This window comes from Thunnus thynnus, chromosome 17 (genome assembly GCF_963924715.1).
Source record: "Thunnus thynnus chromosome 17, fThuThy2.1, whole genome shotgun sequence".
In the NCBI taxonomy this organism is placed as follows: Eukaryota; Metazoa; Chordata; class Actinopteri; order Scombriformes; family Scombridae; genus Thunnus; species Thunnus thynnus.
Window position 1 is genome coordinate 2,509,243 of NC_089533.1, and position 27,993 is coordinate 2,537,235.

General features: G+C 37.9%; 1 protein-coding gene across 1 annotated transcript; it reads left to right on the forward strand.

Moving 5' to 3' along the window:
• The first annotated feature begins 7,831 nt into the window (after positions 1–7,831).
• Positions 7,832–22,212, forward strand: ubald2 (UBA-like domain containing 2). The gene is made up of 3 exons (XM_067570239.1): positions 7,832–8,137; positions 16,136–16,192; positions 21,829–22,212. The coding sequence occupies exons 1-3, from the start codon at positions 7,835–7,837 to the stop codon at positions 22,183–22,185; spliced, it is 717 nt and encodes a 238-aa protein (XP_067426340.1). The 5' UTR covers positions 7,832–7,834; the 3' UTR covers positions 22,186–22,212.
• The last annotated feature ends 5,781 nt before the right edge of the window (positions 22,213–27,993 follow it).

The window sequence follows — 27,993 nt, forward strand, 5'->3', positions numbered from 1 at the left end:
AGCTAATGGACACTTCCAGTGTAAATGGTTTTTGATTTATCGGGAAAATTGCGAAAAGTGTTACAACTGTCCCTGGTCTCCCCTACTTTTTAGCAAAACGTCCTTCATTTATGTTGATTTATTTGGGCTTGATGAACCTTTTCTGTAGCAGATTTTATTTGCTGAGTTTGGGAGAGAAGGCAGAATATTTTGTTTAAGACTGAGCTGTATAATAATCTGTAATTCTGTATTTAAATGAAATGTTTGATTACTGCAGCTGTACTTTTGGAGTCTTGACATGTAAATGAAAGAAAATTAATCAATATACGTGGTGAGAAAAGCTCAGAAAGGCTAAAACAGGCTCAACAACATCAGCAACTCCTCATAGACTCTGTGGTCCACAAGCAGAGAACCTCAGAGACCTGCACAGTGACCAGGAAACAAGACCTGATCCAGACCAGAGGACCCAGTCTCCCATCTCACAAGTGTCTTCAATGATCTGAGACCTTCTATGATAAACTATTCATGTCATCATTTTGAGAAGGGAGCAGCTTATATATCATCTCTATTCAGTCGTCAGCTGCGTATTATGTTGTTGTTTTGTGTAAAAATTCATTAGAAACACAGAAGAAGAGACGTAAAAACAGGATTTAAGAAGAGTAAAATAAAAACGGAAGATAAAAATAAGCAAAAATAGAATAAAGTTGTGATGCAGTGCGAGATATGAATAAATAATCCCAAATTTAATCTAATAAAAGGTGTAATGCTTCCTGTTGGACAGATGATGGCGACACACACTGTTTAATCACCGTCCAGACGTCTGACTCACTGCAGCTGCTCATAACTTCAGTACAAGTGGACATATATTTCATTTCATTTTTATGTCTAAGTGCTTTTTAAAGATGGAGTTCAGGAAACTGTGAGTTTATTATACAGGAAGTTACTTTTTTACCTGAATTGGTGCATGTGAGGCATCATACGTACAGGACAACCTTCTATATTGTGCAGATAAACATATTTTTCTTAAAATAGAAGGTTAAATAATATTTTAAACAGCTGTAGTGTTATTTTCTGTGATGTTAAAGTGTCACATAAACAGTCATCATCACATTAAAGTATCACCAGTGTGGTTTAATGTGTCTTTAATGACAGACAGTGTCGATTTTATATCATCTTGTTAAGTTTCCAAACATGCTTTAAAGCTTCTGTCTGTGTTCTTATTTATTTATTAATTTATTAAGCAGGAAAAATACAGATAAACAAGTTAAGTTTCAGTTTTATTGTCATTTCCACACATGTGCATGTTTGCATAAAGGGAAGTGAAATTATGGACGTGTGCAAACCAATAAATATGTGCAAGAAACAAAATGTACAAATCATAAAGAGGAACAAACAGTGTCAGAATGAGAACTATGGAAATAAGATCTAATGAGATGTTTGTTGACAGCTGCAATAATATAATAAATAATTCATCAGATATTATTCAGGTTAAAACAACCGATACGACAGACTGTGTGCATGTTTACACACATTTAATGTCTGGTGAGGACGGATGAGATGAAGCAGGAATCTGAGGTTCAAAATGCACAACTGTTTATTCTCTGTTTATTTCTTTGTAGATTTACAAGTCAGTGTGTGTGTGTGTGTGTGTGTGTGTGTGTGTGTAGTTTCAGTTAGAGCAGAGGTCAGAGGTCAGAAATTGTGTGCTGTAAAAGTAAATCAGAGATTAAATGAGGAAATTCGCTTAAGGGACGCACAGAACAAGGTTAAAAAGAAGGAACAAAGGCAGGAAGTCAGTATATTTATTCAATTCAATTCAGTTTTATTTATATAGCGCCAAATCACAACAAAAAGTCATCTCAGAGCACTTTTCACATAGAGCAGGTCTAGACTGTACTCTTTAATTATAATAATAATTAAAGCTGCAAGCAGCGTTGGTCGGGACCTCGCGCTCTGGCCCGTCGGGATCAGATCATTTTGCTTTCTAAAAATGAGAGATATTTCCTACAAGTGTGGTGTGCTTTTATTTTGAAAGTTTTACAGTAGTCCTCTGCCTTTTGGCCCCTAATCATACTCTTTATCGCCTCTCATCAAGGTGAGACTCTCATGTGATCATGTGATCATGTGATCATGTGACTCTGTGACGAGGACGCCTCGACTCTGATCATCATATAATGTTCATTCAGTTATGGTTCCTGTCTGCTTGCCCTTTTTGTCTGTTTTTAGTATCTGTTCATTACAGTAAATAATTTACTTATAAATATTACATACAAATTAAATATATAGATAATAGACATTGATTTATGTTGTATTCCCAATATTCATACGCAGTTCAGATGAAGTGACAACATACATGATCTACTAGAATCTCCTCTTTATCCTGCAGCTGTTTGATCACAGAAGGATATTTTATGGTCGTTATTTATTTTATTTAATAATTTATTTAATACATCTATTACACATCTATTACACATCTATTACACATCTATTATACCTCTATTATACATCTATTATACATCCATTACACATCTATTATACATCTGTTATACCTCTGTTATACATCTGTTATACATCTATTATACATCTATTATACCTCTATTATACATCTATTATACATCCATTACACATCTATTATACATCTGTTATACCTCTATTATACCTCTGTTATACATCTATTATACATCTATTATACCTCGATTATACATCTATTATACATCTATTATATATCTATTACACATCTATTATACATCTATTATACCTCTGTTATACATCTATTATACATCTATTACACATCTATTATACCTCTATTATACTTCTATCATACATCTATTATACCTCTATTATACCTCTATTTACCTCTATTATACCTTGATTATACATCTATTACACATCTATCATACATCTATTATACATCTATTATACCTCTATTATACATCTATTAGACATCTATTATAACTCTATTATACCTCTATTATACATCTATTTACCTCTATTATACCTCGATTATACATCTATTATTATTATTATACCTCCATTATACATCTGTTGTACCTCGATTATACATCTATTATACATCTATTGTGCCTCGATTATACCTCTGTTATACATCTATTATACCTTGATTATACATCTATTATACATCTATTATACCTCGATTATACATCTATTATAAATCTATTATACCTCTGTTATACATCTATTATACATCTATTATACATCTATTATACCTCGATTATACATCTATTATAAATCTATTAGACCTCTGTTATACATCTATTATACCTCGATTATACATCTATTATAAATCTATTATACCTCTGTTATACATCTATTATACCTCGATTATACATCTGTTATACATCTATTACACCTCGATTATACCTCTGTTATACATCTATTATACCTTGATTATACATCTATTATACATCTATTATACATCTATTATACATCTATTATAAATCTATTATACCTCTGTTATACATCTATTATACCTCGATTATACATCTATTATACATCTATTATACATCTATTATACCTCTATTGTACCTCTATTATACCTCTATTATACATCTATTATGCATCTATTATGCATCTATTATACCTCTATTATACCTCGATTATACATCTATTATACATCTATTATACCTCGATTATACATCTATTATACATCTATTACGCATCTATTATACCTCTATTATACCTCGATTATACATCTATTATACCTCTATTATACCTCGATTATACATCTATTATACATCTATTATGCATCTATTATACCTCTATTATACCTCGATTATACATCTATTATACATCTATTATGCATCTATTATACCTCTATTATACCTCGATTATACATCTATTATACATCTATTATGCATCTATTATACCTCTATTATGCATCTATTATACCTCTATTATACCTCGATTATACATCTATTATACATCTATTATGCATCTATTATACCTCTAATATACCTCGATTATACATCTATTATACCTCGATTATACATCTATTATACCTCTATTATACCTCGATTATACATCTATTATACATCTATTATGCATCTATTATACCTCTATTATACCTCGATTATACATCTATTATACATCTATTATCCATCTATTATACCTCTATTATACCTCGATTATACATCTATTATACATCTATTATGCATCTATTATACCTCTATTATACCTCGATTATACATCTATTATACCTCTATTATACCTCGATTATACATCTATTATACATCTATTATGCATCTATTATACCTCTATTATACCTCGATTATACATCTATTATGCATCTATTATGCATCTATTATACATCTATTATACCTCTATTATACATCTATTATACCTCTATTATACATCTATTATACCTCTATCATACATCTATTATACATCTATTATACCTCTATTATACCTCTATTATACATCTATGATACCTCTATTATACCTCTATTATACCGCTATTATACATCTATTATACCTCTATTATACCTCTATTATACATCTATGATACCTCTATTATACCTCTATTATACCGCTATTATACATCTATTATACATCTATTATACCTCTATTATACATCTATTATACATCTATGATACCTCTATTATACATCTATTATACATCTATTATACATCTTTATCACATCTTGGTTGTTGTTGACGCTTCACTGCTGCACTAAAAACTTTTTTAATGTTTTTAATTCAGGTGCAAGATGACCGAAAGCTGTCGTTCACCTGTTGAGTTTTTCCACAACTACAAACTTTTTACTGTGTGACAACAAAACTGTGTCACAGAATAAGACTTGGATGGAGGGAGGAAGTCACGGGGAATATGCACAATATGCACAATATGTACAACATGCACAGTATGCACTATATACACAATATGCACAGTATGCACTATATGCACATCATGCACAGTATGCACTATATGCACAATATGTACTATATGCATACCAGCATGTGCTTTAGATATCAAACTGCAGAGCCTCTGGTCACAAAGTCCAGTTTGAGGAGACAGATTGATGTTAATGATTCACCACAGAGCTTTAAGTTTACCTCACTGTAGGTTCTTGTTATGGTGGAGAAATGTGTTTGCAGACATTTACAGGCAGCAGGTCAGACTGGATGACTGAACAGCAGCTCCAGCGAAAAGAGAACAAGGATCACGTGCATCGCTAAAGATTTACTGAAGAACACTGAGCATTTACTGCTAAGTAAATAAAGCTTGTAGGTTTGACATCATCACACAAAAACTGAACTGTAGATCAAAATTAAAATAATTCTCATGACTTAAAGTCCCCCAAAAATGTTTTTCTTCTTGTTCCTTCAGTACAGAACTATGCAAAAGTTTTAGGCACTTTAAATGTTCTCTGATTCTTCTCTATAATGCAGCAGCATCAGGGATTAACATGAAGAGACAGAAGAAGAACTGTGGAAACTTCTCCAAGACGCAGGAACAACCGACCAGCCGACTACCTGAAACACTGAAGAGAACTGCTGCTGTTTGAAAGACAAAGCCGCTCACAGCAACATAGTGATTAACTTTATGTTTCTGCTGTTTCTGTGAAGTTAATTGATAAAAACTATTGATGGTTTTATTTTTGAAAGTATCCTAACTTTACTTTTAGTTTCTAAATGCACATTCATCTGCTGAGGAGGAAAGTTTCTCTCACATGTACCTACAACTGTTGATTTGTGACATCTGATGAACTCCAAACCACTGCCATGTTCTTAAGAAATGAAATATGTTAAGTTTTGATCATTTTATTAAATTTGTTAATCTTAAACTCATAGTTGCTGAATAACCAGGCTCACCTGGTGCTCAGTGGGATCAGATGCAGGTCCATATTATTTGTTGAGTTTTATGTATTTTAAAGGCCCATCTAGAGACGAACACTGCAAACTAGCTCAGTCTATTAATGTTGTGGAATGTGGTGGAAGTTCATGTTATATACTCATACAGATAAAATTTAATTTTCTAAAGTTTCCAAAGATACCAAAAATGTCACCAGACACAAGCACTGATATTTATATCTGGTTTACTTGTCAGGATCAGAACAACATGTTAATGCAGGTGGAAAAGGTCTTAGAATATTTTCATTTAATGTAAGTCTTGGGTTTCAATATCTCTACTTGTAAACATTATGTAGCTTAAGGGCTGAATGTGTAAGATACTGAGTATGTGTGACAGTGTGGAATAAGAGGATTTTAACAACCTTAAAACCATTAAAGGTAAAACATGTCAGTCTTTCTTCAGGAGCTGTGAGGTTTCTGTTGCCATGTCTTCAGCACCAAACACAGGTAACATCCTGCAACAATACATAATAGATAAGTTTCCTCTGTCGCGTTTGCTTTCACCTACACTGAAAACTGAATTATTCAACCCGGTGGCAGAAAGAGAGCTGGACAGAGAGAGACGCACTCACACGGCAGGAAAATGATTCTGAAACACTCCTTCAAACCAAATCATCAATCAGATCAATGATCCTCAACCCTGCTGAAGAAAATACAATACAAAACACAACAGCACTGGTGGATTATATTCTATTAATCTGTGTATATTTATGATGTTGTATATATTCATTTTAAGATGTGTTTTATTTTAGTCCCAGGTGTGTTTTTAATATGAACTCATTTACAGTTATATATAAAGCATTTTTGTTTCTCACCAATATCCAAAACATCATCCAACACATCATGTATGTGTGCAAAAATACCACATATATATTTCAAAATATAGTATAAACATACAATATGTCCAACATCATTTTACCTGATACACATGTATAAAATTGTTATTTTTATATATAAAATAAATGCTAATATATGAGGTATGGATGTATTTTATATATTGTTCTTTATATTAATTAACATTCATTCAGTTTTTAGAGAAAAATACAAAATATAATATTAATATAATATTTTATATTTCATTTTATTTAAATCTTGCAGCTTTCTATAAACAGTTAAGGTAAATTCATTTTTAAACATTTTGCAAAACAAACAGAACATTGCATATCATACTTCATATTACTGTGTAAATACTGCTGTGTATATTTAATTTAAGGCCATACTTTCATTTTACTTGTACATGTCTGATAAAATTGTTTTATGTATTTACTGTGCAGTATATCCCATACAACATATATTCAAAATTCACATTTGCTTACATTAATGATTCTTTATGTGCAAAACTAATATTTCTGCTGCTTATTAGAACATGTAGTTTTCACTATATGTGAATGTCAATATGTCCATATACGTAAACATACTAAAAAATATTAGCATGTTTCTTATTTTTATTTTACATTTCAACAATACAATCTAAAATATTATTATTGTACATAATATACATTATTGTTGTATATATAATGTTTATAATATTCATTTATATGTGTAGGATATTTAACAATAATAATACGTCGTTAGTTTTTACATTTTTACAGTACGTCTTCTGTCTGATAAGATCGATAACAGAAGTATGTTCTGTTTATCCATGTGAGCACGTGCTCCATCTACCTGCCAGAGAACCAGCCAATCAGCTGAATTCACGCCAAACATCCAATCAGAGGCATTACGTCAGCGTAACGGACAAGAACAAAAAGCGCGTGTGTAAACATCCCGGATTACTAGAGAGGGCGGAGACGTCATCGATAACTCTACTACTACTCTATCTCTACTAGACTCCACTCACCGGCACTGTCCCTGAGAAGTAAAACAAGCCCATCTAAGATTTTAAACGCTTCCCCTCGGCAGCCAATCAGCGCTGTTCTAGTACTAGCTCGCTCCGGAGCCGACCAATCAGAAACGCGTTCCTCTTTGTTGTTGGTGATGATGACATGAAAATATTGTTGTTGCTGTTGGAGGCTGCGGAGACTCAGCGGCGGAGACAGGCAGCAGGCAGCAGGCAGGCAGGGAGGAGCGGGGTTGAAGGCTTAGCGGCGTTCATCCGAGTGAAGATTTGTTTTTATTTTGTTTTATTTTCGACTTTAAAGCAACTGCGTGTTGCGAGAATAGCGGCCATGTCGGTGAATATGGAGGAACTCAGGCACCAAGTGATGATCAACCAGTTTGTTTTGACGGCTGGCTGCGCCGCCGACCAGGCGAAGCAGCTCCTACAAGCGGCCCACTGGCAGTTTGAGGTGAGTGTGGACGCTGGGAGGTTTATGTCGTGTGTGGGTGAGCCGTTATTTAATCCTCAGACTGTGTGTGAGCTGCCGACAGGTTGAAATTTACTCGCTGTTTCGGTTATCTTGAGTATTTTGAGTGCTGCCGTGCGACCATGCGCTCCGGCAGCTAGCGTTAGCTGAGCTAGCCTTCACTGAGGACGTGGTGCTCCACTCAACGGACGTTTTTGTTTACATCCTCCACAGGAATCCTCCGTGTCATTGCTAAGCTAATTGTTGTTAGCCTAGCTGCTAGCAGGATAATCCAGCCGTTATAAAACAGTAAAGGACGGGTTCACAATTTTCTAAGAGTGTCTTAAAACAACAGTCAGGAGCCCAAATGAACATTAAAGCTGTTTTTCTTGCTGTAATCATTCCTCCTGTTCATACTGACCATTAGAAGATCCCTTCATAATTCACTTACAATGGAAGTGATGGGGGACAAAATCCACAGTCCTCTTCCTGTTAAAAGTTTTATCTGAAGCTTCATATTAAATAAGATAACAGTATAATAACAGTTAGTTTCAGCTGTAATTTAGACCTTCTGATGACTAACAGTTATTTAATAACTAGTCAGAGGAGAAAATCTTTCCAGGAACTCAGAGGGGAAATGTTGTGGTTTTTAGCTGTTGAAGCACGGAATTACTTTTGCCTTTAGTAATATTACAAGAACAGATAAAGAGATCAGACTCACTGTGCTTAGAGCTAAGTGGTCTGAGATTGATCCTAGTCTTGTTCAGTTTATATATAGGCTGATTAAGATGCATTATCCCTCCAGCTGTTCTCATATACACGTCTCCCTCAGCTACCAGCAGTTATTTAAAGATGGAATGATGAGTCCATGAAAGGACGAGTTCACAGTTTATCAAGTGTGTCTTAAAACAACAGTCAGGAGTCCAAATGAACATTAAAGCTGTTTTTCTTGCTGTAATCATTCTTCTGTTCATATAAATGTATTTCAAAGTTTATCTGAAGCTAATATGAAGCTTCAGCGTCCAAATGAGTCAAATCAAGTAGATATCTTTCAACGTTTCAGTCTTTTGTTACTTGACTTCCACCACAGCTCAACAGGGAAACACAAAAGAGCTCAAGGTGACGTCTACAAATGTCTTGTTTTGTCTACAACACAAAGATATTCAGTTTACTGTCATAGAGACTAAAGAAACCAGAAAATATTCACATTTGAGAAGCTGGAAACAGAGAATTTCCTTAATTTTCCATAAAAAGAGTCACAATGATTAATCGATTAAAATAGTTGGCAATTAATTTAATAGTTGGCAGCTAATTTGCAGTCTGGTAGTTTTCACCTTAGACTAGAGAAACTGTGATTGACATATTTATTTAGTCTTTAAAATGTCAGAAAATAGTAAAATAAAGAAACAATCATTAAACCAAGAAATAGTGGAAATAATAGTTAGTTGCAGTTATTATTGTAAGTAGAGTTTAAATACAAGATGGCCTCCAGGCTTGGATTTACACTAATTAGAGACGCGGCTCATTAAGCCCTGTGGATACTAGTTTGTAATATTCATCAGGCCTGTTGAACAGCTGATGGAACCTGAAGGATCTCTGACATCCAGCCGGTGCTTCCAGATGGTTCTCCTCCAACCAAACCTCCGTCTGCTTTAATGACCAATCTGTCGTGGCCGCGGTCAGTGGCGGGCGGCGTCCGGGCCAGGTGGTTCAGCAGAGCGGCGGCTTCGCCTCTTACTGCTGTCGTCTTAACTTGCTCAGCAGATAAGTGCTGGAGACAGATGGACCCCGAGCTGTAGTGAGTCAGGAAGTCGGTTTGTTTTGGTTTGATTTATAAGTCCTCTTGATCGTAGAAAAGAAATTGAATTTAATCAGCGACTTTCAGACATTTTTCAAGCAAAAGTAGCAAATATTCTCCAATATTCTCTCAAATGTGAGAATTTTCTGCTTTTCTTTGTCACATATGAGAGTAAAATGTGAGCTGAGAGCAGGTTTGATAGCTGCTGAAAACACAAGCTGGTAAAACTCAGTGTGAGTATGAGTATGAGACTGCAGCTAATGATTATTGTTTCCAAAAAATGTCTCATTTTGTCCACAACTCAAAGATGTTTAGTTTACTGTCACAGAGATGAAAGAAACCAGAAAATATTCACATTTAAGAAGCTGCAATCAGAGAATTTTGACATATTGTCTTAAAAAAATAACTCACAGCGATTAATTGATTATCAAAATAGCTGGTGATTAATTTAATAGTTGGCAAGCGATTGATTAATCAACTAATCGTTGCAGCTCTGCAACATTTCCTGATGTTGCTTAAGTGTTTGTGCAAGACTGTCAATCCCTTCTAGTTCCTGCTTTAACAATGTTTCATCTGTTCATGGCTGTAAATATATCACAGCTGCAACTAATGATCATTTTCATTATAGATTAAGATTATATTCTCAATCAATCGATTAGTTGTTTGGTCTGTAAAATGTAAGAAAAAGGTGAAAAATATCGATCAGTGTTTCTCAAAGAGCTCAAAAAGCTGTGATATGAGTTCATAACTCTGCCACAGAGACTTTTACTTATTGAGGGTGAGAAGCTGCACAGCTGCAACAATTAGTCAATTAATCAATTGACAGAAAATGGATCAGCAACTATTTTGATAATCAATTAATTGTTTAGAAAAGAAATAATTAACTTACATCGTAGTAAACTGAATATTTTTGGCTTTTGGACGTCAGATAAAAACAACAATGACGCGTTCAGATCGAGGACGTTCATCACTGTTGATTAATGGATTATTTGACTTGACTGGAGTGTTTACAGTTAAACTGCAGCTGATGGAGACAACGAACCACGTTGTGTTAATACTTCCTGGTTTAACAACAGCTGGCTGAATACGTATCACAGCTGCAACTAACAATTATTATCACTGACATTTTATCATCCATTGATTTCTGGTTTGAAGAAATCAGTTTCCCAGAGTGCAAAGTGACGTCTTTAAATGTCTTTAAATGTCAGAACTCAAATATATTCAGTTTTCAATGATATAAACAAAGAAAAGCAGCAAATCATCACATTTAGAATCTGAAAACAGAGAATGTTTATAATAATATTAATAGTTTTCTGTGGATGGACTGATTGATGACGGTTCCAGCTCTGAGCTGTATGATGCGTTTGGATCGTAGTGAACAGGCCGTTGTTTCTCTCTGAGGCGTCGTCTGTCTCAGCCTGAAGCTCCAGAACATTAATGCTGCGTTTATATCAGATGTAGAAGATGCTACAGACAACATACTGGTTGTAAAATACTTGATGTGCTTCTACGGAGGCTTCAGCTGGAAAACACGAGACGGTCGAGGGTTTAAATTCCTTCAACCTCCTCAGACGTGACATCAGCAGCATCAGGCGAGATCTGCTGTATTTCAGCCGAATGCTGTGACGGTCATGGTTCATACGTGACATTGAACGCAACACGGCCTTCAGTAATAAAACAGACTTGATCAGTTCACAGACGCTAAAATCCAACAGGAAGTAAACAAGAGGCTCATCTTTCATAATGGATCCTGTTAATTGTTTTAATATTTGTGTAATTAGTTAAAAAAGACAGAAACATCATATCTAGTGTCATTATTATTTAATAACAGTAACATATTGTTTTTAGCAACAGGCTAGCAAAGATAGCTAACCAGCTAACAACCACGCTAATTAAAACGACGATGTTTGACTCTCTGGTTACTAAACTACGTATCAGTTAAACGGATTATTAGAACAATTTCTCATATTTAATACCCAAAGATAATATAGTTAGTTTACTATTTTATAGCATTTTTTTTACATTTAGTTTAGTTTCTTATCGTCTCTGTTTGATGCTTTGAACTAAATATTGTGAAGCGTTTTATTTTGAAAAAGTGCTGTAAGAATAAATCTTTACTTTGAGGAGCTGGAAGTGATCACATTAAAGCTTTTAACATCCTGTTAGCAAGTGTTTTCTGTTTTCTGTCATTTTTTTAAAATCCAAAAACATCCCAAACTAAAGCACATCCGAAATGTAAATTCAAACGTCTCCCTTTGAAACCACTTCTCTCTACTGTATAAAGCGTCTGAACTTGACTGTAGATCCGGTGCAGAAGCTCTCTGGCAGTCAGCTGTAGTTCAGTCTCTCTGTGTTCTTGTGTGTTCGGCTCCGTCCCTCCGCAGTGTTTGTGTTTACAGCAGCAGGAAATGTGAATTGACAGAGCGGCATTAGAGAAGGACGCGCTTCAAACCTGGGCCTGAAAAATAAAGCGAGCGCAGACAAAGAACAGCGTCGGACTCGGTGGCTCTTTGCACAATAGCAGCAAAGCACATTCACGCTTTGATATGTGTGTCACGTTGTACGGCAGACATTCCTGCGCTGAAGCTGCTGTTGTCAAACAACCAGACCGGGTGGGAGGAGGAGGAGGAGGAGGAGGAGGAGGAGGAGGAGGAGGAGGTGGGGGAGGGGGGAGGAGGAAACCACTGCATTCATTGAAGTGTTGGCGTGTAAGAGGCCTCCAGTAAAGGGGAAATGGAGGCTACGCTGAGCAGTAAAACAAGATCACACACCGTCTGACACTTTCGATCCCGTTGCTGAAGCTCTGCTTGACTTTAACACCATTTATCTTCTTCTGTAAACTTTATTTAAACACATACAACAAGAAGCCAACAATAGAACTTCTAATAATAATAAAATAATAATAAAAAACTAGAGCTGCAGTTATTAGTCGATGACAGATTGATCTTTTTCAAACGCAAAAATGCCAAATATTATTTCTAAGATGTGATGATTTTATATTTTTCTTTGCAACTGACTGAAAGACGACACCTTTGACTCTGGAAAATGATGTCATTGAGAAAATAATTATAAATAATTAGATGCAGCCCTAATAAACAGCTGATATGATACCAATAATAATAATAATTAAATAAAACAACATGAGCTGTAACAATAAGACATATCAGGGTTGTCGTATTATAATCTTGATTCTATGATAAACTGGAGGTGAACGAGTGTAAAAATGCTTCGAGACGCTCGAGTGACGTTTGGTCTGATCGTCTCCAACGACGTCGAGACGGCCTATCGGACGAGGTGGAGGTGAGGTCATCATGGCGTAAGAACAACAACTTGGACCTGAACGTCTCTAAAACCGAAGAGACGGTGGTGGAGAAGCAGAGGATCCACTACACACCAGTCAGGATCTGCTGGACCTCGTGGAGAAAGTGAGCAGCTACAGAAACCTCAGCAGAGTCTGAGCTCTCCGGAAGCAGCGCTGCCTGTTCACACAGTGATCCGACTGCTGATCCGCCTCCAGGACGTCTACACCGGGCCGTGCAGGTCCAGGACAAACCGGATCATTCAGGACGTTCAGCACTTCAGAGAGGAGCTTCTTCTCCCGGTTTGAAGGACCAGAATCACTGAAAACCTGCAAAACACACATCCTGCTAATAGTTTATAAGTTGTCATATTTCTTATTTATTTTAGTTTTACCTTATTTTCATTATGTACATATAGATTCTGTGACATTCTATTATTTTTTATTATATTATTATATTGATATTGTGTTACTTTTCCCTGTATGTAGTTTCATATGTTTAATGTAATTTTCTTACTGCTGTGTAGCTTCATGTTTGCTGTTTGCACAGTTGTTGTTGTACAATCATGTGACAAATAAATCTCTTGAATGTTGAAAAAAAGGGTTTCAGCTGCTCTGAACGTTTCCTCCTCAAACTGGCGTCAGATTGTTCAAATGAAACAACAGCAAACGGTCGTTACGTTGTCTTCGTTGCCGTCATGTTTCCGTGTGTCGTTCACGTCGTCACTGCGCTCAGATTTCACATCAAACATGTACGTAAAGTTTCCATTTGGAGTAAAGAAGGAGAAATATAAGTGAAATCCTGCTACTATAGTTTGTTTACGTAGCCTCCGGAGCCGGAGGAAGCTTCCTGAAGCTGACCAATCAGAACAGAGTGGGCTCATCAGGAGGCGGGCCTTAAAGAGACAGGAGCTAAAACGGCCTGTTTCAGACAGAGGCTGAACTGAGGGGCTGCATAAAGGACCAGTAGAAGATAAATAAGGAGTTTTTAACTGGAAAAGATTCCAGTAGAGCTCCAGAATATGAACATAGAGCTGGACATAAAAAATGTCCAAATTCTCTGATTCCAGCTTCCTAAATGTGAATATTTTCTGGTTTCTTTAGTCTTTATGACTGTAAACTGAATATTTTTGGGTTGTGGACAAAGCAAGACATTCGAAGACGTCATCTTGGACTTAAACTCAATATTTTTCACTATTTCTGACATTTTAAAGACCAAACGACAAATTATTATTTGAGAAAATAATCAGTTGCAGACCTGATTGAAAACCTTATATATGTACAGCTGAAATAATCAGTGGATTGACTTCAAAATAACCTGCAATCATTTTCATAATATAATAATTGTTTAATCATTTATCAAGTGACACAGAGTAAAAACATTGTCTGCTTCCTGCTTCTCTAACGTGAAGGTTTGCTGCTTTACTCTGTTTTATGTCTTTTAAACTAAACGTCTTCATTAGATAATTCATTAGATAATTAGAGGGTGTAACCAGCAGATGAATTAGTAAGTGTTTGTCTCCTGCTGGAGGTCAGAGGTCGACTGCAGAGAAAAACCGAGACGCTGTAAAAATGTAAACAGCAGCTTTCAGGGCCGCCTCCCTGTGTAAACAAGGAAATGAGCTGGCATCTTGTATTGTTCCTCTTTTGTTGTGAACGACGCTCCTCATGACCTTGTAGAAACACAAACAACAGGCGGATAAGCATCGAGCTCAGGGAGGAAACTTTCCTGTAAGTGTGACTGAAGCCTGAATCATAGTAGTGATGAGAAACACGTTTCCTCATGTTCACCGGAGTCAACGTCTGTTCACCATCATCACAGACAGAAGCAAACACAATAACAGACTTTCAGTTGAAACTGTATGAAGCTGGAATCAGATGTGTTGATCTGTTGATCAGTTTTCTCTGTTGTATCTGAGAAAGAAGCTTTTTAATGTAGTTTAGTTGTAAAATGTGCTAATTCACAGTAGATTCATTGATTAGTGGATCTTCAGAAAGCTAATCGGCAATTATCTTGATAATCAATTAATTGTTTAAGTAATTTTTTAAAGCAGAAATTCACCGTTTTTACTAAACTAAATATTTTATAGTTTTTGACAGTTTGACGACAAAAATGTTTGAATTCATCAACTTGAGCTTTTAGAAGTTTTGAGGCTCATTTTTTAAAGTTTTTACACATTTAATGGAGCAAACGAGTCATTGAGAAAATAATTAATGAATCATTTCAACACTGTTTTACTTGAGAAAGAAACTTTTTAATATTGTAACAAAATGAAAGTAGTTTGGTTTGTGTAAATTAGCTCATTCAGAGTGAACAAATCAATCAGTTAGATTGACTAATAATTGATTTTTAGCTTCTCAGATGTGAATATTCGCTGGTTTTCTTTGTCTTTTTTATAATATTAAACTAAATATTTTTGGAGTTTTGACAGTTGCTCAAACAAAACGAGACTTTGAACGTGTCAACATGGGATTTTAGAACTTCTGATGAGAATTTTTAACATTTTATGGAATAAAATTGAGAAAATAATCAGATAATCTTTTCATCTTGACGAGTTAACAAAGACCAAAGATTTCAGTTTTATTACTGAAATAAACAGAGTTTGTGTTTTTTCAGACTCATAAAGTTTCCCTTTTGACCTTTCAGTTTTACATTAACTGTGTCAGTTAGTCAGTCAGGTTTAGATCCCAGCGTGGAGATAATAGTTTAAACCCTGAGCTGCGTGAACTGACCCGCAGGCTGATGGAGGAGGAGGAGGAGGAGGAAGAGGAGAAGGGGGGATGGGGCAGTTCTTCCTCTTTGTGCTCCTGTGTGTTGTGATCTTCTCATGTAAATAAAGAAAAGTTTAGATGCTTCTTCTAACACAACGTGTGTGTGTGTGTGTGTGTGTGTGTTTCTCTGCAGACGGCCTTAAGCTCCTTCTTCCAGGAGGCCAACATCCCCAGTCACCACCACCAGATGGTAAGTGCATTTAAAGAGGAAAAAAAAAAACAAGAGACTTATGGCATGTGTGGCTAAAGGAGGCTGATTCCTTCGTACTGGACGGTGGGATGAATGCACCCGCTGACCTGCTGGACCGCACTGGTTCAGACACACACAGCTGGGCGACGCTCAGTCAGAGCGCCGCTGCTTCTCCAGCACGAGAAGAGAACAGACTTCAACATTGTGTTGGTTTGTTTCCCCCCGAGACTGCTTTAAAAAAGATACTTTGAATGTTTTCTTTTTTGTTTTATGAAACGTATAAAGAATACAAAACTTAAGAATACAAAGCAGCAGTTTGTTTTATTTATTATTGATTCACTTCAATTTGATTCTCTCTGGAACTTAATTTCTTCTACGTTCAACAAGTGAGAAACAGTTTTTGTTTCCTTGAATAGGAAATAGTGGGAAATGCACATTAGAGGCTGAACTGTCAACACATTTCCTGCTTATAAAACCATCAAACTAATACAAAAAGACTAAAACACAACACAAGCAAGAATAATAAAAGACCCACCGAGACCCACCGAGACCCACCAAGACCAAGCAGCAACCTCCGGGGCTGTAAAATGAAGCCAATGTGGAAGTGCCAAAAACTGCAGTTCCTTGAATGACCAATTGACGCTCCAAACACGAGTCAATCCCCATAGACCCCCATGTTAAATGCCCAACTTTACAGCAGAAATAAACATGTTTACAGCCTGGTACAAACAACGGTTTTGGTCTCTATAACTAATTTCCTCTTTCATGACAACTGTACGGAGGGTAAATTTTTTTTTATAACTCACCCGTTTAAGTTTTATTAAGCCGTAAAGTTCTGCATAATGAAGGACGTGGCTGCTTTGAGTGACAGGTCCGCCAGCCGCTAGGTGGCTTGTTTCAGCCATTCGGGCCGCCTCTTTGCCCATTTTTGATTGGCTGGGAGTTACGCAGCGTCACGCACTGCCAAGATGGCGACGTCACTATAGGTAGTGTTTTCCGGCTGAAGTTCAGACCGATATGCGGAATCTTTCTTTCACTCTTGTAGATGTGATGATCAGCTGATCACGACGATCCTGAAACAGCAGCAGAAGCCATTAACGTCACGGTTTACTGCTAATCTAGCAGCTAGCAGCTACGTTAGCTTTGAACTTGAAATAAGCTCTTTGTGCTCTTTGTCAGTCGGAGGTAACATACGAGATGTTGAATCTCTGACAGTCAAGCAGCAGCAGGAAGTGATGAGCCGGTTAACTTTAACCTTTAACAGCTTGTTTATGTTGGCAGAGACGCTGTTTCCATGACGACTGTTTAGTATACGTCTGTATTGTTGTTGCACGTCGTCTTTTGTTTGCTTTCTGTTCATCAGTGTCTTTGTGTGAAGACTGAAAGGATTAGTCGATTAATCACATCAAGTAAAAAAACACCAAACATCTTCTGGTTCCAGTTTTTCTCCGATTTTCTGCTTTTCTGTGTTTTATGTTTATAAACTGAATATTTTGCATCGTTGGTCGGACAAAACAAGATATTTGAAGATGTTATCTCGGGCTCTGGGGAACTAAACGATTAAACGTAAATGAAAATGATGCAACAGAAAACAAACATGATGTCAGACTGAGATGAAGCAACGACTCAGTCTGACATCAAACTGATCCGACGCTGAACTGACGTCTGATTTATGGTCATTTAGATATTTGGAGGGGCAGGAAACTCAGCGTTCACACCTCTCAGTTGATTTCCGTCTCAGAGGATGTGAGTACATTTAGATCTGAGTCTCTGGTAGGAGCAGAGTGTGTGTGTGTGTGTGTATGTGCAGTTATAAGAGATGTTTAATCTGTAATTGCGGCTCAGTAACTCAGTAATTAGGGGCTTATGAAGAGGAGTCACTTGACAGAAGTGAATGTTTTTCCGTGGCCGTGCAGACCTGCGTCACTGCGTACAGACTCATGTCTGTGGCCTTGGCTCGCCGCTGCTTATGCAATCCTCTTTCTTAACCGTCCTGGTCGAATCTTCGCCGCTCTTCCCTCCACCGCTGCATCCTGGGATTTGTGTGATCCCGAACATGCAGGAACAGCGTGCGCTCTGCCAACATCTGCAGCCGTGTTTTGTTTTTCCTCCTTCCTCCTCCTCCTCCTCCTCCTGCTCTGGCTCTGGTGTACGTGCCTGCCCGCGGCTCTGGGAGGAGTCTGTCGTAGCTTGAGGAAATGTGCGAGAGGAGGTTTGTTATTATTTTGGGTGCAGCGCCATGACATCATCGCATGTGTGGAAGAGTACAGGGGCTGGAGGGAGAGCGGGTGAAGCAACGAGAGACACTGGTGGGGGAAGGGAGGGGGGATGGGGGTTGAGCATCAGCTGCCAGATGGTTATTTCCACCCTCCTGTTCTCCTGAAGTCCCCTCAGACCCTGGAGGCCGTCATGGAGCCGTGTTGAGAAAGTCTGGGTGTGGAGCAGAAAAACGCCAGTGTTGCAATAATGAGCCGAGCACGGCCCTTTAATATGACAACCAGTCTGTCACAGGTTCAGAAAAAACCCCACAAAACACAAAGAGAAGCAGGATGAATCTGTTTCATGATGGAAACACAGAACTATGTTGTTCAGCAGGTATTAAATAAATCAATAACGTTGGTTAGCTTAGCATTAGCATCATAATCCCTCACTGTAACCTTCATCACTGCTGCTGATTCTACGTATCACACCAACATTCAGTCAAGTTTATTTGAATTTGTTGTTTTATGTCACAGCTTGATGATGCTTCAGTCGCTTCCTGTCAGCGCCACTGATGTTTCCTAGCAACCGATTTACACATTAGTGAAGTATTTAGTAAATAAAACATTTCTTTAGGTTTCATATTTAGTAAATCTAGTTTGAAATGTGGTGAAATCAGCTGGTGACACAGTTCTGATCTCAGTATGACATCTTCTTTAATGTCGCAACATTTCAAACACAAATATGTTCAGTTCATAAAGAATAAACACTGACAGAGAACTGGTTCTCTTCAACCGTCTGTTGGGAGTGAAAGCATGAGGGTCATGTGTGTGTAGCAGGAATGCTATACGCTGTGTGTGTGTGTGTGTGTGTGTGTGACAGACAGTCGTGTTATTGTTTGTAATGTACACACAGATCAGCCGCTGCCGTCACACTGAAAACAGTCTGTTGGCTCAGAGAGAGAAACGCTCTGCTGGACTTTTTATCTCCAGTACAGTGAGTCATGTGGTTTGTGTTGACGTAGCAGACAGTGTTTGCTTTTATTGATAATAATAATAATAATATCACATCTGATACGACACAGTTTGATAGATTACATATTTATACTGCATGACCCGGTTTCACGGGAGACTTTTAGTGACCTGTTGTCTAAATGAAAGGACAGTTTCACAAAGTTTATGTGAAGCTAATATGAAGCCAAGTAGATATCTTTCAACGTTACTCTTTTTGTTACTATACTTCCACCTGCAGCTCAACAGGGAAACACTGTCTGAGGAAACACAAAGAGGGAATTTGATGCTAAAAAGACTGTAAATGTGTCAGATATCCACTTGATATGACTAACTCAGACTGATGAAGCTGAATAGAAGCACTGTGGATTTTGGCCTCCAGCATTTAAAGGGATATTTTGCAGAATTTTCCTAAAAACACAACATATAGACTCAGTGTGTATCTATAAACGCTGCTCTCTGCCTGGATTTTATTTTTATTTTGCTGTTCGGGATGTTTCTTGGCGTCGGCCTCGGGGCAGTGGGTGTGTTGCCTCCGGCCAATCGCAGCGCAGGGTGTGAGTGTAGCGACATAGACGAGAGGAAGCTACGAAAACGGCGGACAGAGCGCCGATGTTCTGCTTGTGTGATAAATTACTCGTACGTCTCCTTTTACTGCCGGATTCTGTTGCACTTATGGCAGCGAGCAACTCAAATAAGTGTGTGTGTGTGTGTGTGTGTGTGTGTGTGTGTGTGTGTGTGTGTGTGTGACAGACATTGAGATGAATGTTGTGTTTACAAACAACATCCTGCATAGTAACAAGCGGGCAGCTGTGATGAAACTCTGACTGTCTGACAACGAGAGATAAACTGTCATGAAGGTTTTCATCTGTTGTACTTGTCACCATCTGGACCAGTTTAAAACTGTCATTACTGAGTTTTTTTTGTCTGGATGTTCACTGGTTTCCAGCTCAGAGTGTATGATGAAGGGAGGAGAGATTCTGAGCTTCAATAATCTCATAAAAATATTGAAATATTATTCTTTGTTCCTTGTCTGACTTTGATTTAGGGGATAATTATGACCTCAATTTTGGAACTACAGTTCCCACAATGCTTTGGGGGGTATAAACAGGAAGTATTCTTCCCTATATTTGTTCATATTTAGTTAAATAGTCTCTGTTAGCAGAGAAATGTGATGATTGTCGGTTGTAGCGTCTCTTCACACATGTATGGATGTTTATCCTGCAGGAGTGTAAGTCACACTGAATGTAGGAATGTGTGTGTGTGTGTGTGTGTGTGTGTGTGTGTGTGTGTGTGTGTGTGTGTGTGTTCAGCTTTATGACTGAGAAGGAGAAGAACGAGTTTGGACGCGTCTCATAGTTTGAAAAACTTCTGCTGCAGCAACAGTTGAACAGCAGTCGTTGTTTTGATCTGTTGTGAAGCATCATGTAGCGAACACATGTGATTTGATGTGTGTGTGTGTGTGTGTGTGTGTGTGTGTGTGTGTGACTTTTTTCTGTTGTGAGAACCAGTACTGAGCTCTAAATATACTGGTTCCTCCCTCTGGCCTCCTGCTGCACAGCTGAGAGGCCCCCTCCTCTATTTCTGGCTGCTACCTGATCCTGTGTGTGTGTGTGTGTGTGTGTGTGTGTGTGTGTGTGTGTGTGTGTGTGTGTGTGTGTGTTTGGCATTGCAGCACTTTTCACATTACACTTTAATTGATGTTCTCACTGAAGACTTTTGGCATTTAGCAGCGTGTCACATATCACAGTGAGAAACAGAGGAGAGCAGTAAAGCAAATCTATGGACACACACGAACACACACACACACACACACACACACACACACACACACACACACACACACACACACACACCCCAGGCGAGCTCTGCCCTAGACATGAACTCTCAGCGCTCACATGTGTGTTTTTAAATCATCTTTACGAGTGAACAGACCTCCTCCAGCAGATCAACACACACATGAACTCCATCACCTGCAGAATCCATAAGAATCACAAATCAGGATTAAAACAACAACAACAAACGTTCAATAACAATATTAGAGCTGCAACGATCAGTCGATTAATAAATGAGTTGATTGACAGACGATGAACCTGCAGCTGTCTGACATTTTTAGTTCCAGCTTCTAAATTTATGAGGATTTGCTTCTTTTCTTTGTCATGTTTGACAGTAAATAGATTTTCTTATTCTACAGCTGCAGCGATTAATTGATTAGTTGACTGAGAGAAGATTAATTACCAACTATTTAGATAATCAATTAATCGTCTGGAATCACTTTTTAAGAAAAAAAATGAAAATGAAAAATTCTCTGATTCCAGCTGCTTAAATGTGAATATTTTCTGTTTTCTTTCTCTTCGTTCTGATTTTTATTTACCAAACAACTAATTGATTAATCAATAATGAAAATAATCTCTCTTCCTCCTTCAGATGTGTACTCCGAGGAACACTCCCGCCACGCCGCCGAACTTCCCCGACGCCATCACCATGTTCTCCAAGCTGCGGGCGTCTGACTGCGGCTCCGGCGCCGGCGGCGGCCCCGCCCAGGTGTCCATGGCCTGCTCCCCGCCGGCCCCCTCCTCCACGACGGGCTTCGGCTCCTTCTGGGCCTCCTCGCCGCCCAGCCACCAGCCGGCGTGGCTGCCCCCGTCGTCGCCCACCGGCCACCACATGCACCACCACTACCACCACCACCACATGCAACAGACTCCCATGTGGCCCCCCGTCTCTCAGCCCAGCGGCTCCCAGCAGCCCCCCGTCGTATCGGCGCTCCACGGCCAGAGATGAGACTGTGTGCGGCGGGCCGGGAGGCGTCGAGTGTAGCCAAATGAATCTGTTTGGGGGGGGGGGGCGGGTCGAGATTGGGGAGGGAGGGAGGGATGGGGGGGGGGAGCTCAAGAGCTCTTATGGAAAAAGACAGAAACTGCTGTTTTCTTCTCTTGTTTTTCTAAAGACGAGCAGTTTGGCTTTGCAGGAGACACTTTTCCTCTCCGTCTTCATCACAAGTCATCCAAGCCGAGGAAGAACCTGAAGCGTCGCTGAGAACACTGAGGAGGAGGCAGAGAAACGCAACAAAGCCCAGAAACTCTTTTTATTTAGGGGAGGGGAGGGAGGGTCGGGGGGGGGGGGGGACGCTGAAACTTCTCTTCATCATCAATGCAAGCAAGCCCAGGACCCAGCAGAGCACTTACTTTAGGATAGGAGCCATGTGATCTGTTGAAGTGCTTTGTGATCAGTCTTTTATTTTTTAAGAAACTCTTCTTCTCCCGCAGGGTTCACAGATAATCTGGCAGGAAGTCGGCAATAACCAGCAGACAAACAAAGAACTCAGACCTCAGAGGTTCAGGGTGAAAATGTTTCCACACGTGTGTTTTGGTGGTGCGTGTGTGTGTGTGTGTGCGTGTGTGTGTGTGTGTGTGTGTGTGTGTGTGTGTGTACACAGTGAGGATGGATCACAGGTGTGTATCAGTTTCATTTACAGCCACGAAAACGCTGCAGTGAAACTCGGCTTCACGGCTGCAGAGACACAGACACTAATCTCACACACTGTCTCTTTATGTTCCATCTGAATCACAAACACAGACTGTCCTTTATTAATATTCCCACAATCCTCAAACTCTCCTTTAACCATTTAGATGAAAACAACTTCCTGTCTGTTAAAGACTGAAAACCTGCAGCCACGAACGTTGATCTGCAATCAGCTCAACATCAATTAACAAGCAGCTGCCATCAATAAGAGCTGCAATATAATAATAATAATAATAATAATAATAATAATAATAATGTCCTTAGAATAAATCTAAAGTCATAAATAATTTGTTTGCTTCAAAGACGAATTTATTAAAATAATGGAAAGTCCAAGTTTTAGATTATAGATGATAATTAACCAATTTAGTCAATCAAATTTAAAAATAATCAATAATAATGTCTTTTCGCTGTGATGAGGCAGGAGGTGGTCGCTCTGCCCGGACAGGAAGTGAAGGTTTATTTTTTATTCTGATGGTTAAAAGAGACTCTGATGATTCCGGAAATAGTTTTTGGGTTTTTTCAGGTCGTCAGCTGTTTGTTTGGTGTAAATGTGACGCGTTAGAGGAGGTCGGAGAACTAAATGGATGAACTGTAACGTAAAGAAGTGATCGGTGAGTTTGATTGGACGGCAGAGCTTGATTGCAATAATTTAATAATTTGATAATGAAATGATTATTTGATGGTTTCAGCCTGACGGAGAGCTGCCGCCTAGTTTTTTGTTTTTCACTTCGACTTTTAGCGGCAGATGACGACATGTTGACTTGAAGTCATTAAAGGAAAAGTTTTGGGACATTTGGGAAATTTGATGATTAGTTTTCTTGCTGAGATTTAAATGGAAACAACTCTGCATGTCTGTTAAACATGTAGCCGGATGTTAGCTTAGCTTAGCTTAGCATAAACCGGAAACAGCTAACAGTAACTAAACCTCGAAATCTCAGTTATTCACGTCTGGTTTGTTTATTCTGTAAGAACGTGGCGGTGTTACAGGAGGTCACGTGACTGTTTACTGGTTGGGTGCAGTGACCTCGAGCTGATCAATCGATATAAAAGATGATCAATCAGCTGATTATCAGCGTTAATGTCACAAGAAACTGAAGCACAGAAACGCTGTCAGATCATTTATGTTTCAACTGTCAAATGTCAAAAAACTAAATTAATTTAAAGGGAACTAGAGCTGCAACATCAATCGATTAGTTTAACTATTAATTTTTAATTAAAGTTAACTATTTTGATAATCAATTAATCATTTTGAGTCTTTTTTAAAAGAAAAAAAGTCAAAATTCTGATTCCAGCTTCATAAATGTGAATATTTTCTGAATATAAATTGAATATCTAACAATAACAAAACAACATTTGAAGTCGTTATTGATCCACATTTGAACCATTTTATGGACCAAACAATTAATCAGTTAAATGAGAAAAGAATCAACAGATGAATCGATAATAAACTGAACCAGGAACAGTTTACTGATGTAATTAGCGGCTGTTGTTTCTCAGTAAGAAAACAAATAAACGTCTTTTCCTAAAATGTTGAACTTTTCCTTCGGCTGTAGTCGTTAACTGTCGTTAACGTCCGGCTGAAGCAGCAGGTTTGTTTAGTTTGATAGTCTGAGGCGGGTTTTTTTTCTGTGTTGTAAATAAAAGCCTCAGCTAAAAGATTTCAGTTACCATGACGACGACACGCCGGTAAAACTCACAAACGCACACTGATTTGAGAACATTGTGACGTAGACGGACGCCGTCTGTCTGTCTGTCTGTCTGTCTGTCTGCGGGGTTCAGAGGCCGACTCAGTGATTTTCCACACAACCTTTCAGACGCTCAACCACTCCTACCTCCGTCTGTCTGAATGGGAGAGGCCCCACATGTGCTTTGAATGTATTCTCTGCTGCAGACACAGACAGGATCAGAGGGTTTAAACACAGCAGAGCTCATCAGATCAGAGTCCAGGTGACCAGAGAGACTCACATCCACCGCAACCAGATCAGCAAGATCCCGTTTATGTCCCGACTTTTACTACAAAAAGTCTCCTTGACTTCAGGAGAAAAGAGGTGGTTGTTGTTGTTGTTGTTGTTGCCAGGGGAGACGGGACGCAGCTTCACAGAGACAATCAACTGTTTCCTGTGTTTCTGTCTCGTTTGGATGTTTATTGTCCTGCAGTTTATTTGTTTGTTTGTTTGTTTGTTTGTGCAGCGCTCAGCGTCGAGGCTGTGACATCACAGCTGCTGAATGAGTTTCTGTTCATATCCAGAAATCAAATGATCTGCAAAAAAAGGAAAAATCCGCCCTGAAAATGTAACAACTTAAAAAAAAAACCCAAACCAGCTTGTTCTGACAGTTTTTCATATTTCTGCAGTTTGTTATAAAATAACATCAAGAATCCAAACATTAGATCTTTAAAATGTTTTAATGATTTTTTACATTAATTTATGTTCAGTTACATGTTTTTGTAATTTCTATCATACATGATGAGTTTAATTCTGCTGATTATTAAATTTGAACTTCATAAAGAGCTGAAACGATTATTCGACGGAAATGAATCGTCAGCTGTTCTGATAATCGATTCATTTGTGTTCAGGTCGTTTTTTAAGCAGAACTGTCAAACACGAGCTCGTTCAAACCTCTCACACGAAGATTTGATGTTTTTCTTCGTCGCATCTGACGGTGAACTTAAATCTTTATGTTTCTGACTGTTGGTCAAACAGAAACAGACATTTGACTCATCAGATGAATCAATAATGAAACAAAAAATCATGCAGACTTTACATGTTTATTGACTGACTTCAGTGGTGAAACATGAGACAGTTAGCTAAACTGATAATTATTGACTCATCTGATGGTTTATAAAACATCAGAAAACAGTAAAAGTCGTCTTCAGATGTCTCGTCTCATCCCACCGACAGTGAAAACGTCAGACGAGTAAAAGCAGCAAAATCTCACATTTTAAAGCTGGAAACATCAAATATTTGTCGTCTCTGTTTGAAAAAAAAATAACTTTCAGGATTAATTAATCATCAGAATAGTTGAGCGGCTCTTATTACCTCATGAGTCATGTGACTAAAATATGCAGACTCCATGTTTAACAGTTGATTTTCTTACTGAACTGAATCAAATGGAAGTTAACAGCAGCGCAGTGTGTGTGTGTGTGTGTGTGTGTGTGTGTGTGTGTGTGTGTGTGTGTGTGTGTGTGTGTGTGTGTGTGTGTGTGTGTGTGTGTGTGTGTGTGTGTGTGTGTGTCAGATCTGCAGTAAACAAGCTAAAACGTGTAAATGAGGCCGTCTGTTGGTGACCTCAGGGCGGATTTTCTTCCTTTTTTTTTTTTTTTTAAATCAAACTCCTGCAGCTGTCTTGAACCCGCCGAGGACAAGTGGAGACAGACGAGCGTGTCTGAGTCGTGGTGGTGGTGAAGCGACGTGTTGTCGCCGCTGAAGGGTCGGAGGTCTGAAGGCCGACAGGGGAGCCGTTGTACGAGCTTCCTGCAGGGTGGATTACTGGCTTAGCTCTGTTATGGAAATGGTTTCTCATGGAGATTTGATGTGGTCTCCATGTTCCTTTGGCACAGCTTTGGAATTTATGACCATATTTTAACCAGTAAAATACAGCTGATGTGTCTCAACCACCCTGAAGATTTTACAGACTGGGTGGTGGTTTTTCTTTCTTGTTGACAGTTTACCTCCCGTTCAAGATTTTTTTTTTTTTTTGCTCTTAAGATGACGGTGTACTTTCTCATGGACCCTCAGAAATAATTCACTCTGTTCTAATTCATGGCTCTTTTATAGAGATTTTTCTCTCAAGTACTTTCTGTTCATTTTCCTCTGTTGAAATTTGTATTTATATGTTTAATAAAACAAGGTATGATCTGCTACTTTCTGCAGCTTCCTCCTTTCATCACACTTGTTTTGGTTTTACTGTAAGAGCAGAATGACGGTTGAGAAAGCACAAAGCTGCAGTCTGAACTTCTTCTCTCAAGTTACTCTTCTTGGCATCAGTGAGGCTGTTGATAGAGGAAGGATGTGGTCAGAGGAGAGTGTCAGTGTTTGAGAAATTCAAGTGTGATTGACCCGAATGTGAAACAACTGTCTTAAAGAAGAAGCAGAAAGGTTACGTTCAGTGACAAAGACTGGATTAATAATAAAGGATCTAACAACAAACCACCGACAGGCTGTAAAATAATCAATCACAGACGTGATGAAGGACGAAATATCCAGAGGAAGAATTATTTAGATCAGATACTGAAGTAAAAATACCAATTCAACAATGTAATAGTGTAATAGTACTCCATTCAAAGTATCAGTAGCTAAATGTATTTTAAAGGATCAAAAGTACTAATTCTGCAGTAAAATGTACGGAAGCCCATTTCTGCCAATAGAACAAATTCATGATAAAAATAAAAGCTCATTGTATGACTGGAAGTCAAAAAATATGAGATAAAAAAACTCAGAATTATGAGATTAAAAAATCAAAATTATTTTAAAATGCTCGTTATGTCAACATTTTTACTAAGTCGGTTATGAGATTTGAAAAAATCTAATTTTTAAAAAGTCAATTTTGAGACTAAAGTCAAATTTATGAGGTAATTAGTCAACATGTAGATTTTTTATCTCATAACTTTGACTTGGTAAATAAAGATTATCTCAAATCTCAAAATTATGAGGAAAATATCAAAATTAAGGGATAAAATATAATTTTGACTTAAATTATGAGATAAGTTAATGTTATGTGGTAGTAAGTCAAACCTGTGAGATAAAAAGTCAAAAGTAAAGTCAAAATCTTTACTTACTAAGTCAAAGTTAGTTATGAGAATAAAAAAACAAAACAACTCAGTAAATCAGATTAATGAGACAAAAAGTCAAAATGATGAGGTAATTAGTCAGAATTATGAAGTTTGATATCATAACTGATTTAATAAGTCAAAATTATGAGGAAAGACAAGATTAAAAGATAAAACAAAACAAAAAATCAAATTTCTACTTAAATTAAGATTTAAAAAAAAAGTAAATTTTATGAAATAAAAACTGACTCAGATTTTGACTTTGACAGTTTGACTTGATGAACGTTTTTGACACATCA

What these genes read in the sequence shown, in the direction of transcription:
- ubald2 (XM_067570239.1), top strand. Translation starts at nt 7,835, where the DNA reads ATGAAAATATTGTTGTTGCTGTTGGAGGCTGCGGAGACTCAGCGGCGG. An exon ending in CGGCCCACTGGCAGTTTGAG is followed by an intron (nt 8,138 to 16,135) that starts GTGAGTGTGGAC and finishes GTTTCTCTGCAG; the next exon opens with ACGGCCTTAAGCTCCTTCTT. An exon ending in CCAGTCACCACCACCAGATG is followed by an intron (nt 16,193 to 21,828) that starts GTAAGTGCATTT and finishes TTCCTCCTTCAG; the next exon opens with ATGTGTACTCCGAGGAACAC.